Source organism: Ctenopharyngodon idella, chromosome 5 (assembly GCF_019924925.1).
Source record: "Ctenopharyngodon idella isolate HZGC_01 chromosome 5, HZGC01, whole genome shotgun sequence".
Taxonomy (NCBI): domain Eukaryota; kingdom Metazoa; phylum Chordata; class Actinopteri; order Cypriniformes; family Xenocyprididae; genus Ctenopharyngodon; species Ctenopharyngodon idella.
The window spans coordinates 41,850,575-41,863,074 of NC_067224.1; the positions used below are offsets into that span (position 1 = coordinate 41,850,575).

Genomic DNA, 12,500 nt, shown 5'->3' on the forward strand with positions numbered 1-12,500 from the left:
CTGTGTTTGTGTGTCTGCTTCATTATGAGCCGCAGCTTTCTGCTCAACAACACTCGCTCTAATGAAGAACCGGACCCGATCTGGAGGAGATAATGACATGCGCTTGTCTGCAGGTAAACCAGTCAAAACAGTTGCAATTTTAACATTGTGACTCAAGCAAACAGAGAGATGAACTGGAGTAAACTCAGGAGTTTTGTGGATTTGAGGATGTTCTGAAGCTCCTGATGTGAGCGGACAGGTTATTCATTAGCTGCAGACAAACATCTGTAAACACTGGATTATTGTGCTCGTTTCTGGATGATTGAGGGTTGATTGTCTTATTTCCACTGAAGAGATTGCAGGATCACTAGAGGAGCTTGAGCTCCATCATCATCATCATCATCATCATTCAGGTTCTGTACTGAAGTGTGTGTGTGGTGTGTGTGTGTGTGTGTGTGTGTGTGTGTGTGTGTGTGTGTGTGTGTGTGTGAAGAACATTTTTTGCAGTAACAGCATGTTAGTGGCATCAAATAATTATTTTGACACACTCAGTAATTAAACTAGAGACTGACCTGTAGATTTTGATTTGTCTGTAAATTCAGTCCCAGAGTTGTTTCTGGTGTGTGTTTGTCTTGTTCATTGAGCGTTCAGTCACGCGCTGCTCCTCACCATGTGGTTTTCTGTCAGGTTTGACGAAATAAACACAGTAGTGCTTTAGGAGGTTCGTACAGCTCAATCCTCTGACGGCGGCCGCTCTACGACTCCAGGGTTTGGAAGCGATGGCCACGTTTTCCTCCGTTTACTCGTTCGCCGGAGGTCTGCGCAGATGAATCAGATTCCTTCTGACAGTTTTGGAGACGTGCTTCCGCATGTCAGACCACAAACCTGCACAGACGGACTGTGAAAGATTAAATTGTGATATCATTATCAGTTGTGGAGCGTTGGCTTGACGTGAACGCATGTCACCTGCAGAAAATGATTTCTCAAAAATGATGTTCTTCCTCAGTGTTTTGTGTTGTTTTCCAGTACAAATACAAATATCTGCCAATGGAGTCAGAAAAATAATCTTGTTTTCTCTTTGAATTAAGTTTATTTTCTGACTCCATTTGCAGATATTTGTTCTTGTTTTAAGCACAAACTCACTTCATTTTGATGCATTTTTTTTTTCATTAATCAAGTCTTAATATCTTCAGTCATTTCTCTTCTCCAGTAAATGTATCTTGATTTAAGAATGTTTAGATATTTGTGCTGGAAAACAAGACAGAAACACTGAGGAAGAACATGTTTTTTGCAGTGTGGAGTGAGTTTTACAAGAAAATACTATTTCAGTTTTTCTACTTCAAAATATCATGTTAAATTCAATGCATTACTTGTCATTCATTTGTATTTTTTTGTGAAATTTACTAGCAATTTCTGAGTAAAAATTGCTTCTATCCCTATTTTTTGTCAGTGTAAAGCATCACTGCTTTTGAAGGAAATAATGTGAGATGAAAACCGAGAGTGTTTTATAAGGCACGAGTTAAGCCATGCGGTTCACACCGAAGCCGAGGGAGCGACGTCAGGTCATACGGTTTATGTCTTATATATTTCAGCTTTTCAGAAACGAACCTGCGTTTTGTGATGCCTGAACAATGCAGCGTTTATCTGCAGAGGTCTTTATGTCAGTAAGATGGAAATAAGGCTTTGTGTGAGTGAGTTTGTCATGAGACATCAGTCATAGATGTGTTCACGCCTCGCTAAAGCTTTCAATCAGACGCTCATCCGATTATCTGCATGCTTGAGCTGGCAAATTATTATTATTGTGTAAATTAGAGACGGGCGTCTTTCTTTCTCTCTGTCTGTCGATCTCTGTGACTGACGTGGACGTGAAATGGAATCGTCTCATAAGAGTGATGAAAGAGTGTGCAGATGACGAGGATTCATCGATGAACTGATGAACAGAAGCGCTGGTTTACACTCACCTGTTTCTACAGACTAGATGTACAGTAAGCTGCGAATTAACTGTCTTCATGTCTGTGTGTATTTTAAGATCTTAATGCCAACCTCTAATATATACAGTAAATATTTTGCCAGTCAATGCATCTGATGTTGAATTTCTCCAGTGGTTTGATGGGATTGTGCCGCATCCATCATGACTGACACAACCGTCCCGCACGCTTGACAAAACACATCCGTACGGTCCAGAAAACCAACAAAAGCCTTTGACCCGGGAACGTGAGTGACTGCGACGGCGAGTCGTGTTTTATTTGTCTTCCTGATGGTCTTCTGATATCTGGAGGCGAAGAATTCAGTCTGGACTGAAATGGAGGAGCGTTAGATCCAAACATGTCCTTCTAGATGGATCTCTCGGCTCTCTAATGACCGTCCTGCAGTTATAAATGGAGCCGCGGCGCACCTTTATAAAGCCTCGGGCCTGTGTTTGCACGGAGGAAGGGAAATATTGTCCATCTCATCCTAATGCTTCTGTGCACATATTGATCAGAGGACGCTTTATATCTGTGGCACAGAAACACTTCAGAAACGGAGCCTGTGTTTCAGCAGGAAGATGAATGTCGGCACAAAAATTGGAAAGAGAATAGATTGTGTTTCAGATTGTAAGTGCTGTACAAAGCAAACATGATCGCTCAACATCACGTTACTGCGAGCGTCACCTTCAGTTTCAGAATTATCAACACGAGCAGGAGTGAGTGATACACACTGAAAACATTTGTGTCCGTGAGCAGACGTGACGCGATAAAGCGAATCTTTTATATGCTGATCAGTGTTTGTCCTACAGCGATACGCGACGAGCGACTGGAGATTCTGTTTTAGAAACGGTTTCTGTTTCTACGACGTTGATCTCTGCTGGAACAACAACATACAAAGACAATGATCATCTCAAGTACTGATTATGTGCTTTATTTATTGTTAAAAGAATTTAATGTGAGTCTGAATATGATTTATAGTTGTACTGAAAGCCATAATTCACCTCAGATCTTGAAAGTAAGTGAAAGGAAACAAGAACGTTCAAACTGTGAACAAACAAGTGTGTTTTTTAACAAATATTGTTTCAGTCGCTCAGTATGTATTTTTAATAATGTTAAAATGGTGTAAAATTTATTAATTAGATGTCTGTTAGTGTACTTGCAGAGAGACTCCGCCCACACGCTCTTCTGATTGGCTGTGATTTTTTTTGATTGATTTGGTTGCGAGTGCAGTGCGCTTCCAGGGAGACTCCGCCCACACGCTCTTCTGATTGGCTGCTGTTTGTGATTGATTTGGTTGCGAGTGTACTTGCAGAGAGACTCCGCCCACACGCTCTTCTGATTGGCTTTTGTTTGTGATTGATTTGGTTGCGAGTGTACTTGCAGAGAGACTCCGCCCACACGCTCTTCTGATTGGCTGTGATTTTTTTTGATTGATTTGGTTGCGAGTGCAGTGCGCTTCCAGGGAGACTCCGCCCACACACTCTTCTGATTGGCTGTGATTTTTTTTGATTGATTTGGTTGCGAGTGCAGTGCGCTTCCAGGGAGACTCCGCCCACACGCTCTTCTGATTGGCTGTTGTTTGTGATTGATTTGGTTGCAAGTGCAGTGCACTTGCAGAGACTCCGCCCACACGCTCTTCTGATTGGCTGTGATTTTTTTTATTGATTTGGTTGCGAGTGCAGTGCATTTGCAAAGAGACTCCGCCCATACACTCTTCTGATTGGCTGTTGTTTGTGATTGGTTACGAGTGCAGTGCGCTTGTAGAGAGACTCTGTCCACACGCTCTTTGACTGTGATTTTTTTTTAAATGGATTTTGTCGTGTCTTATAGTCGTGTCGTGTCTGGTGTGGACAGACAAACTGCTTGTTGCTGGAATCTTATCACATCAATTCTGGTTACTTTGAAACATTTTTTACTCAAAAATTGCTAGTAAATTTCACAAATAGTGACAAAGAAACAGAAAGCAACACATTTTGAAGTAGAAAGACTGAAGTAGTATTTTCTTGTAAAATGTACTCTGATAATCTTGGTTTCAAATGAAAAAGCATTTTGTTGAGTGCACAGAAGAGTGTGTGTGTGTGTGTGTGTGTGTGTGTGTGTGTGTGTGTGTGTGTGATGAAGCAGAGGCGACGCTCACATGATGCTGTTCAGATGAAGGTGAACGTGATGCATTAAACCCTTGAGATGCACAGAAGTGTTTGCTTTGTGTTTAGCAGTGTGTGTGTGTGTGTGTGTGTGTGAATGTCTCAGTGGGATTCGGGTCATGAAGTTCACCTGGAAATGGATTCAGTAGAAGCTGCATTTGACGTTTGGCTGATGTTCAGTTTTCAGCCTTGTAGTGGTTGAAACAGAGGTCAAGATGAGGTGTGAGCAGCTCTTCGGAGTAAACAAACGTGCGCTGTATTATTTATTTAGGATCACTGAGTAGAGTGATTGTTTACTGTAAATGTACAAATGACCACCAACATGTTTCTGTCTTGTTTTCCAGCACAAATATCTAAACATTCTTAAATCAATATACATTTACTGGAGAAGAGAAATGACTGAAGATATTAAGACTTGATTAATGAAAAATGTCAAAATGAAGTGAGTTTGTGTTTAAAACAAGAACAAATATCTGCCAATGGAGTCAGAACACATGATGTTTTTCAGTGTGATGTCAGTTCACAGAGATGCAGCAGGAGTTCTTCTGTCAGACTCAGATGTGATGGATAAAGAGTCCATGTGATGAAGCAGTGTTGTCTTCACAGTTTGATATCAGCCGTGTCTCTTTCACACTGTCTGTGTTTGCTGCATGAGGATCATGTATTATATTTTGAGAGTGTTTGCCTGTGATTAGAGTATTATCTGGTCTGTTCATCTTCTCTGTTCATGAATCATCCTCCTGCGTCTGCGTGATGTTCAGAGGGATGTGGTTTGGGAAGCAGCGTGTTTCTCCTCCGTTCCTGCCGGATCTCACCTGATCACTGCTTGATTTGTGGCATCCGCTCGCATCCGGATAAACGACTCATGTAGATGAAATATTATCACATTCTGTGCTGATGTGTGAGCTAGTATGTGTACTACCATAAAAATAAGGTTTTTATTTTTTGCAAAGAAATTAATATTCATCAAGGATGCATTAAATTGATCAAAAGTGACAGTAAAGACATTTATAATGTTACAAAAGATTCTATTTCAAATAAATGCTGTTCTTTTGAACGTTCTATTCATCAAAGAATCCTGAAAAATAAATTGTACAACTGTTTTCAACACTGATAATAATCATAAAGTTTCTTGAGCATCAAATCATCATATCAGAATGATTTCTGAAGGATCATGTGACACTGAAGACTGGAGTAATGATGCTGAAAATTCAGAGGAATAAATTACACTTTACTATATATTCACATAGAAAACAGCTGATTTACACTGGAATAATATTTCACTGTTTTTACTGTATTTCTGATCAAATTTTAATATTAAACAACATATAGGATTGATGTAAATGTTGATTTAAATAAAGCAAACAGTGAAGTTAAACTCTTCCACAGCTCAATATGAAGGAAAAGTCGGTATAAGCGGGTTATCTGACACTAAAATGCGGTTGTACTATAGTAAACTGTGAAGCCGGTCACCCGGTGTTCTTACCTGCTGACCAGAGTCACATTTGCTCTTGTGTTTCAGTTCTCACTGTGATGCAAATCCTTTCTGAAAGGCCTGATGTTCTTACTCACCTCAAACTACAGCGTCTTTAGGGAACATTGTCTGCTTAGCTGTAGAAAATCACCAGAGCGTCGTCTCCACCACAGAGACTAATGCGGCAGGCGCTGGCGATGACGCACACGATCCTCAGCGTCTTTTGTGCGGAGCGGTGTGGAGCTCCAGCGGTTAAATGAGCTCAGATGAGGCTCTGTGGTCAGAATGATCATGTGCTTGTAATGAGGCACTAAAATAACACACATCTGTGGAGCGTCCCCATAAAACACGAAAACTCAACGTGTGTGTGTGTGTTTGTGTGTGTGTGTTTGTGTGCGTGTAATAGTATAACAGTAATTCCCAGGTGAGAGTGTGTGTGTTTGTGAGTGTGAATGTGCTGTATGACATTGAGAGAACCTCATCAGAACTGTGAAATCACTATCACACACACACTCACACACACACAGGGACGGATGTCACTCTTGTCCTGATCCACACGAGTCGCTCTACAGTCACGGCTTCAGTCTGACAGAACCGGCCTCCATGTTCCTGCTTGTTTATTTCATCCGGAAAGATGCTGTTCTGTTCATTAAATGTGTGTTTTAAGGCCCTGATATACTCAAAGTCCTTCTTCATTCTTCACTCAGGAGGAAGAAGAGTCTGAAACACCTCTGCAGTGATTATACTGTTAACGAACATCCTGACTCCGCCCACATTTAGATGAATATGTAAATATGTGCTGCACGCTTTCCTCTCAATAACAAAATACACTCAAATAAAAAATGAATTGCTCGATTTACTTAAAAAAGCAGTGTCAAGTGGTTCCACACAACTTTATTTGTACAAAATAATAATTTTGTTGTATGAACAAAATAAATTCAAGTAAAGCTGACCAAATTTCTTTGAGTAAATACAAATCTCTGTTACATAATATTTATATGTGCAGTTTACTTTATTTAAAGGGTTCGTTCACCCAAAAATGAAATTTCTGTCATTAATTACTCACCCTCATGTCGTTCCACACCCGTAAGACCTTCGTTCATCTTCAGAACACAAATTAAGATATTTTTGATGAAATCCGAGAGACTCATCCATAGACAGCAATATAATCAACACTTTCAAGGTCCAGAAAGGTACTAAAGACATCGTCATGTGACTGCAGTGGTTCAACCTTAATGTTATGAAGAGACGAGAATACTTTTTGTGCGCAAAAACAAAACAAAAATAATGACTTTATTCAACAATCTCTTCTCTTCTGTGTCATTCTCATACGTTGTTTACGTCCAGCGCTTCAGGTTCTACATCAGAACGCCGACTCATTATTGGCCGGCTCCTGCGTCAGCATCACACGCATGTGTCGTGCTGATCACGTGATCAGCTTCGGCCAATACTGAGCCAGCGTTCGGACGTAAACACGGAAGCTTTCACTGTGCTTCACCTGCGTAAGGATAACGACAGGGAAGAGATTGTTGAATAAAGTTGTTATTCATGGAGTTGTTATTCATGTTATCATGGAGTTAGTTTTTAAGTAATGTGAACAAGGATGGTTTGGGTGAAACAACAGTGAAAGTCCTTTTTTTTAGTGTAAACACAATACAAATGAGAAAGCAGCAGCTCAGAAAGCATCTGATCATGTTTGCAGCAGCTCTGCATATATTTATACAATAGATCGCTTTATAGCAGCAGCTTTACATGAAAACTCTCTTTCAGTTAGAATTACAGCTTCAGTTTCTACTATAAAGTGTTTGTGTTTTACTCTCATCTACTTTCAGATTAATACTCTTAATTACTCTCTCCGAGCCACACCTACCTATTAGGTAATCGCTTCATGGACCAACGGCGGTTCAAAGGCGATTATGTTTGAAATGACGTCACACCAGTTCGTTCTTTGATTTCACTCGTATATCAGGGCCTTTAGTTGCAGTCTCTTTCTAATCTCGCTTTCATCTCATTCTGACTCACGGCTGCTGTGTAATCGTGTGTGTGTGTGTGTGTTAATTCTGTGTTTTACTGCTGCCCTGATCTCTGATGCTGTGATCTTCCTTATCGCTCTCTTTTCTTTTCTTCCTGATGTCTTCTGTTTGTTTGTGTTTTCTTTCCTTATCTTCTCATTCCATTGATCACACTCCTCTCGTTCTGTTATGTTCCGCCCCTCCCCTCACACGCCCCACCTCTTCCCTCATGCCCCTCCCTCTCTGTTCCTCCCCGGTCACAGAGGCCACGCCCACCGCCCCGCCCCCTCAGCCTTCTCAGCCCCCGTTGCCCCGCACTTCCTCTTTGACTTACTCCTCTCCTCCCCCACCAGTTACCCCGAGCTCAGGCGTCCTCCCCTCCGCTCCCCGTGACGTGGCCCCCGTCCTCGTGTCCAGCCGCTTCGTGCGCCTCGGATGGCGCCCGCCGGAGGAGATGCGTGGAACCATCCTGACGTACGGAGTCTTTTTCTCCGAGGAGGGAATCAACAGGTACGTGTTGAAATCGAAATCGAAGTTGCACCGTATATCTGAGTGAAACGCTTCACAAACAAGAACAAATGTAGGGCGGGGCTTGATTTTGTCTGTGGGGAATTGATTGGATGGTTGTGGTTTGCTATTGGTGGCTCTCATGTGAGTGACAGGTTGCCCCGCCCTCATCATCAGAGAAGAGAAGAAATGACAGTATATAAATGACACGGACTCACCCAATGATGTGTGTTGTGGAATATTGTGGGAGCGATCAGAAAACCTGTTTGAAAACCGTTCTAGTTTTTCTGAGCGTGTCTGCGTGTGCCGCAGGGAGCGATCCATTAACGTCACGGAGGCCGAGAGTCTGCAGCTGACGGTCAGCAATCTCCGACCGGAGACCACGTACTCCTTCAGAGTCATCGCGTTCAACGAGCAGGGGCCCGGAGAGAGTTCAGAGGCCATCCGACTGTCCACACAGCCCGAGCGTGAGTACCTGAGAACATCACCTGATCACTGAAAATGAACCGTAAAGTTCTTATGGTGAACACTGCAAAAAAACAAAAAAAAAATCTATTTTTGTCTTCTTAAATCAAAATATATTTACTTGATAAGCAACATGACAATACGTCTTGTTTTCTGAAAAATATATCAAAATGAAGTGTGTTTAAAACAAGAACAAATATCTGTCAGTGGAGTCAGTAAAATAATAATGCTTTCACTTTGAATTAAGATTATTTTACTGACCCCTTTGCCAGATATTTGTTATTGTTTCCAGAAAACAAGACTTAATATCTTATATCATTTGTCAATGTCAACAATCCAGTGCGGATGTCTGAAATGTCCCATAATGCTTTAGTTTCCATCCAGTGTTGCCAGATTGGATGATTTCCAGCTCAAAAGCTCACAAAAACCCGCCCAAAACTTTGACTTACAAAATATACAATTTTATTGACATGTCAGTCAAGGTTGATAAGGGCCATTTTTATCTTCTTAAAACGGAATAATGATAACAAAATAAAATAAAAATAAATCAGTTTCTCATTGGATCAGTACAGGGGAAATATATCAAAGAGAATTGATAAATATGACTAAAATATCCAGGTAGAAACTGTCGAAATGACAATCAAGAAATTAACTGATGATTTTATCCCTTGGAAAAATCATATTCAATGTCAGCAGTAAGAATAAGCCAATTTAAGTGCAAAAAGTGCCCAATAAAAGTGATTGTAAAGCAGTGTAATTAGCAGGCTTTTCACACACGTTCATGCACACACCGTGACAGCCAAACGTGTGTCGTTCAATGATACAAACTGAACAATAATCTGAAAGAAAAAATTAACAACAATAATGCACTTACCTTTATGTTGCGCTTTAACTTCAGACAGAACTACAGTACAGGTGCTGGTCATATAATTAGAATATCATCAAAAAGTTGATTTATTTCACTAATTCCATTCAAAAAGTGAAACTTGTAGATTATATTCATTCATTACACACAGACTGATATATTTCAAATGTTTATTTCTTTTAATTTTGATGATTATAACTGACAACTAAGGAAAATCCCAAATTCAGTATCTTAGAAAATTAGAATATTGTGAAAAGGTTCAATATTGAAGACACCTGGTGCCACACTCTAATCAGCTAATTAACTCAAAACACCTGCAAAGGCCTTTAAATGGTCTCTCAGTCTAGTTCTGTAGGCTACACAATCATGGGGAAGACTGCTGACTTGACAGTTATCCAAAAGACGACCATTGACACCTTGCACAAGGAGGGCAAGACACAAAAGGTCATTGCAAAAGAGGCTGGCTGTTCACAGAGCTCTGTGTCCAAGCACATTAATAGAGAGGCGAAGGGAAGGAAAAGATGTGGTAGAAAAAAAGTGTACAAGCAATAGGGATAACCACACCCTGGAGAGGATTGTGAAACAAAACCCATTCAAAAATGTGGGGGAGATTCACAAAGAGTGGACTGCAGCTGGAGTCAGTGCTTCAAGAACCACTACGCACAGACGTATGCAAGACATGGGTTTCAGCTGTCGCATTACTTGTGTCAAGCCACTCTTGAACAACAGACAGCGTCAGAAGCATCTCAACTGGCCTAAAGACAAAAAGGACTGGACTGCTGCTGAGTGGTCCAAAGTTATGTTCTCTGATGAAAGTAAATTTTGCATTTCCTTTGGAAATCAGGGTCCCAGAGTCTGGAGGAAGAGAGGAGAGGCACACAATCCACGTTGCTTGAGGTCCAGTGTAAAGTTTCCACAGTCAGTGATGGTTTGGGGTGCCATGTCATCTGCTGGTGTTGGTCCACTGTGTTTTCTGAGGTCCAAGGTCAACGCAGCCGTATACCAGGAAGTTTTAGAGCACTTCATGCTTCCTGCTGCTGACCAACTTTATGGAGATGCAGATTTCATTTTCCAACAGGACTTGGCACCTGCACACAGTGCCATATTCTAGTGATGATATTCTAATTATATGACCAGCACCTGTACATCTTTTGTGAAGAACATATTGTAGAACGCAATGCAGAACTAATAAAGTAGTTCAAGTACCAGAGTCTTGACGGTTTCAAAGATGACCTGATGCTGGACAGGAGTAGTATAGCCCCATTTTCGATTTTGATTAAATCATTCTCTGATTCCAGAGTTACAGTCATATTTACCAAGAGCTTCGAGTCATCTCCCACCACAGGTGTAATTCACGCTTTGAGAGTCGAGTCACTCTCCCACTCTTCACTGTCTAACTTATATTTAGGCCACTTTGGCATTGCGATCGCTTGAATATACAAATACACGTTCAAATTCACACTAAAACCCCGTCACTCATGATGAGCCATCACGTCTTACCAACATGAAAGATGGTGAATTTTCTGTGATACTGTTGTTTACACATGTTCATATATATTAAATTAACATGACTACACATAAAAGCGAAGGAAAACAGCAGATGCCCAATCAAAAGAAGGAAGCTGCCCAATCTGGCAACACTGTTTCCACCTGAAGTCACACAGAAGAGCAGCATGAGAGATCTCATTATATTATCAGAGGTGCTGAGACACACACACACACACACACACACACACACTCGAGCTCTTAACCTTTCTAATGGAGAATGAGTGGTGAGATTGAGCCGTCTGACCTTTCCGTCCAGATTCCAGCTCGTCCTCACAAACACCAGAAAGACAAACACTCTTCAGCTCTTTCCTCCGCTGCTGAATTATGAACAGCGTTCTAACTGTGGAGCTCATCTGCATACAGACTCTCCTGTCAGACGTGATTCAGACGGTTATCTGCTGATCTGTGGATCATCTCACAGCACTGAGACTGATCTGATGGATTAGTATTATATTCAGGGCTTTTATCATTAACTAAAACCATAAAAAATTGCCTTTCTTGGAATAAAATAAACATTAACCGAAATTAAATATATAATAAACTTATTTTATTTATTCTGTGTGTGTTTGTGCAGTTCTGGTTCCTGGTCCAGTGGAGAATCTGCGGGCAGAAGCTGCGTCTCCGACGTCCATCCAGGCGTCCTGGGATCCTCCCGCTCACGCCAACGGCCCCATACAGAGCTACCGGCTGCTCTGGACAGAGACGTCCACCGGCAAAGAGCAGGTGAGGCTCTACCGGAGATCCATATCGTCTGCTCTTCACGCCAACCTTCAAATGTTTGAACTAGTGGATTCATCACGATACAGCTGCGATATGAAAAGGAATTTTCACTAGATGACTTGAATAACTCTATTTCGAAATAATGAATCATTCTAGAGTGACGGGTGATTTTATTTTTGGGAGGGGATGCATTTGCATTAAAAAAAATATTACTTTTACTTTTTTCAGTGCAAAAAACCGAACGATTTGGGAAAAATCAGAGAAGTTTCAGTGTTCATACTTGGGTTTGCTTTTTCCAACTCAAATCTCTTTCAGTAATCATGAAGTGAACAGAGAAAAATCTCTTTCTACTTGATTTTATATAAACCACATTTTATAAACCACTGTTTTCGACTAATTCAATGTGACTATAAAATAATAATATTTATGATTTTATTGTATTTTTAAATAAAAATATTTTTAAAAATAAGACATTTATTGTAATAATACTATTGTAGGATAAAACAAAAAAAATAGCTAAATTAATAAAAATTAAATTAAACTATTTTATTTTACTGTAAAATTAAAATACTAATATTTACATCTTAATTTCTTAATTTTCAAGCAGTAAACCATATAGCTTTTAATTTGTTGAGTTGTTGAAAATAAAAATAAATGCTCTGCTGGTTTCAAAATGGAAACACAATGTGTTTATTTACATGCATGCAGTCTGAAAAACTGTTTATTTATTTTATTAATTTATTTATTTATTTATTAAATATTATATTAATATTATTGTACTGTAAAATAATAAATAAATAAATAAATAATACATTTTAT

General features: G+C 40.2%; 1 protein-coding gene across 1 annotated transcript in view; it reads left to right on the plus strand.

The window, feature by feature from the left end:
- dcc (DCC netrin 1 receptor) overlaps positions 1-12,500 on the plus strand; it is a 155,463-nt gene that overhangs the window by 85,749 nt on the left and 57,214 nt on the right. Inside the window, 3 exon segments of the mRNA XM_051893077.1 lie at positions 7,930-8,086; positions 8,396-8,550; positions 11,536-11,684. Of these exon segments, the coding sequence (XP_051749037.1) occupies positions 7,930-8,086; positions 8,396-8,550; positions 11,536-11,684 (461 nt within the window).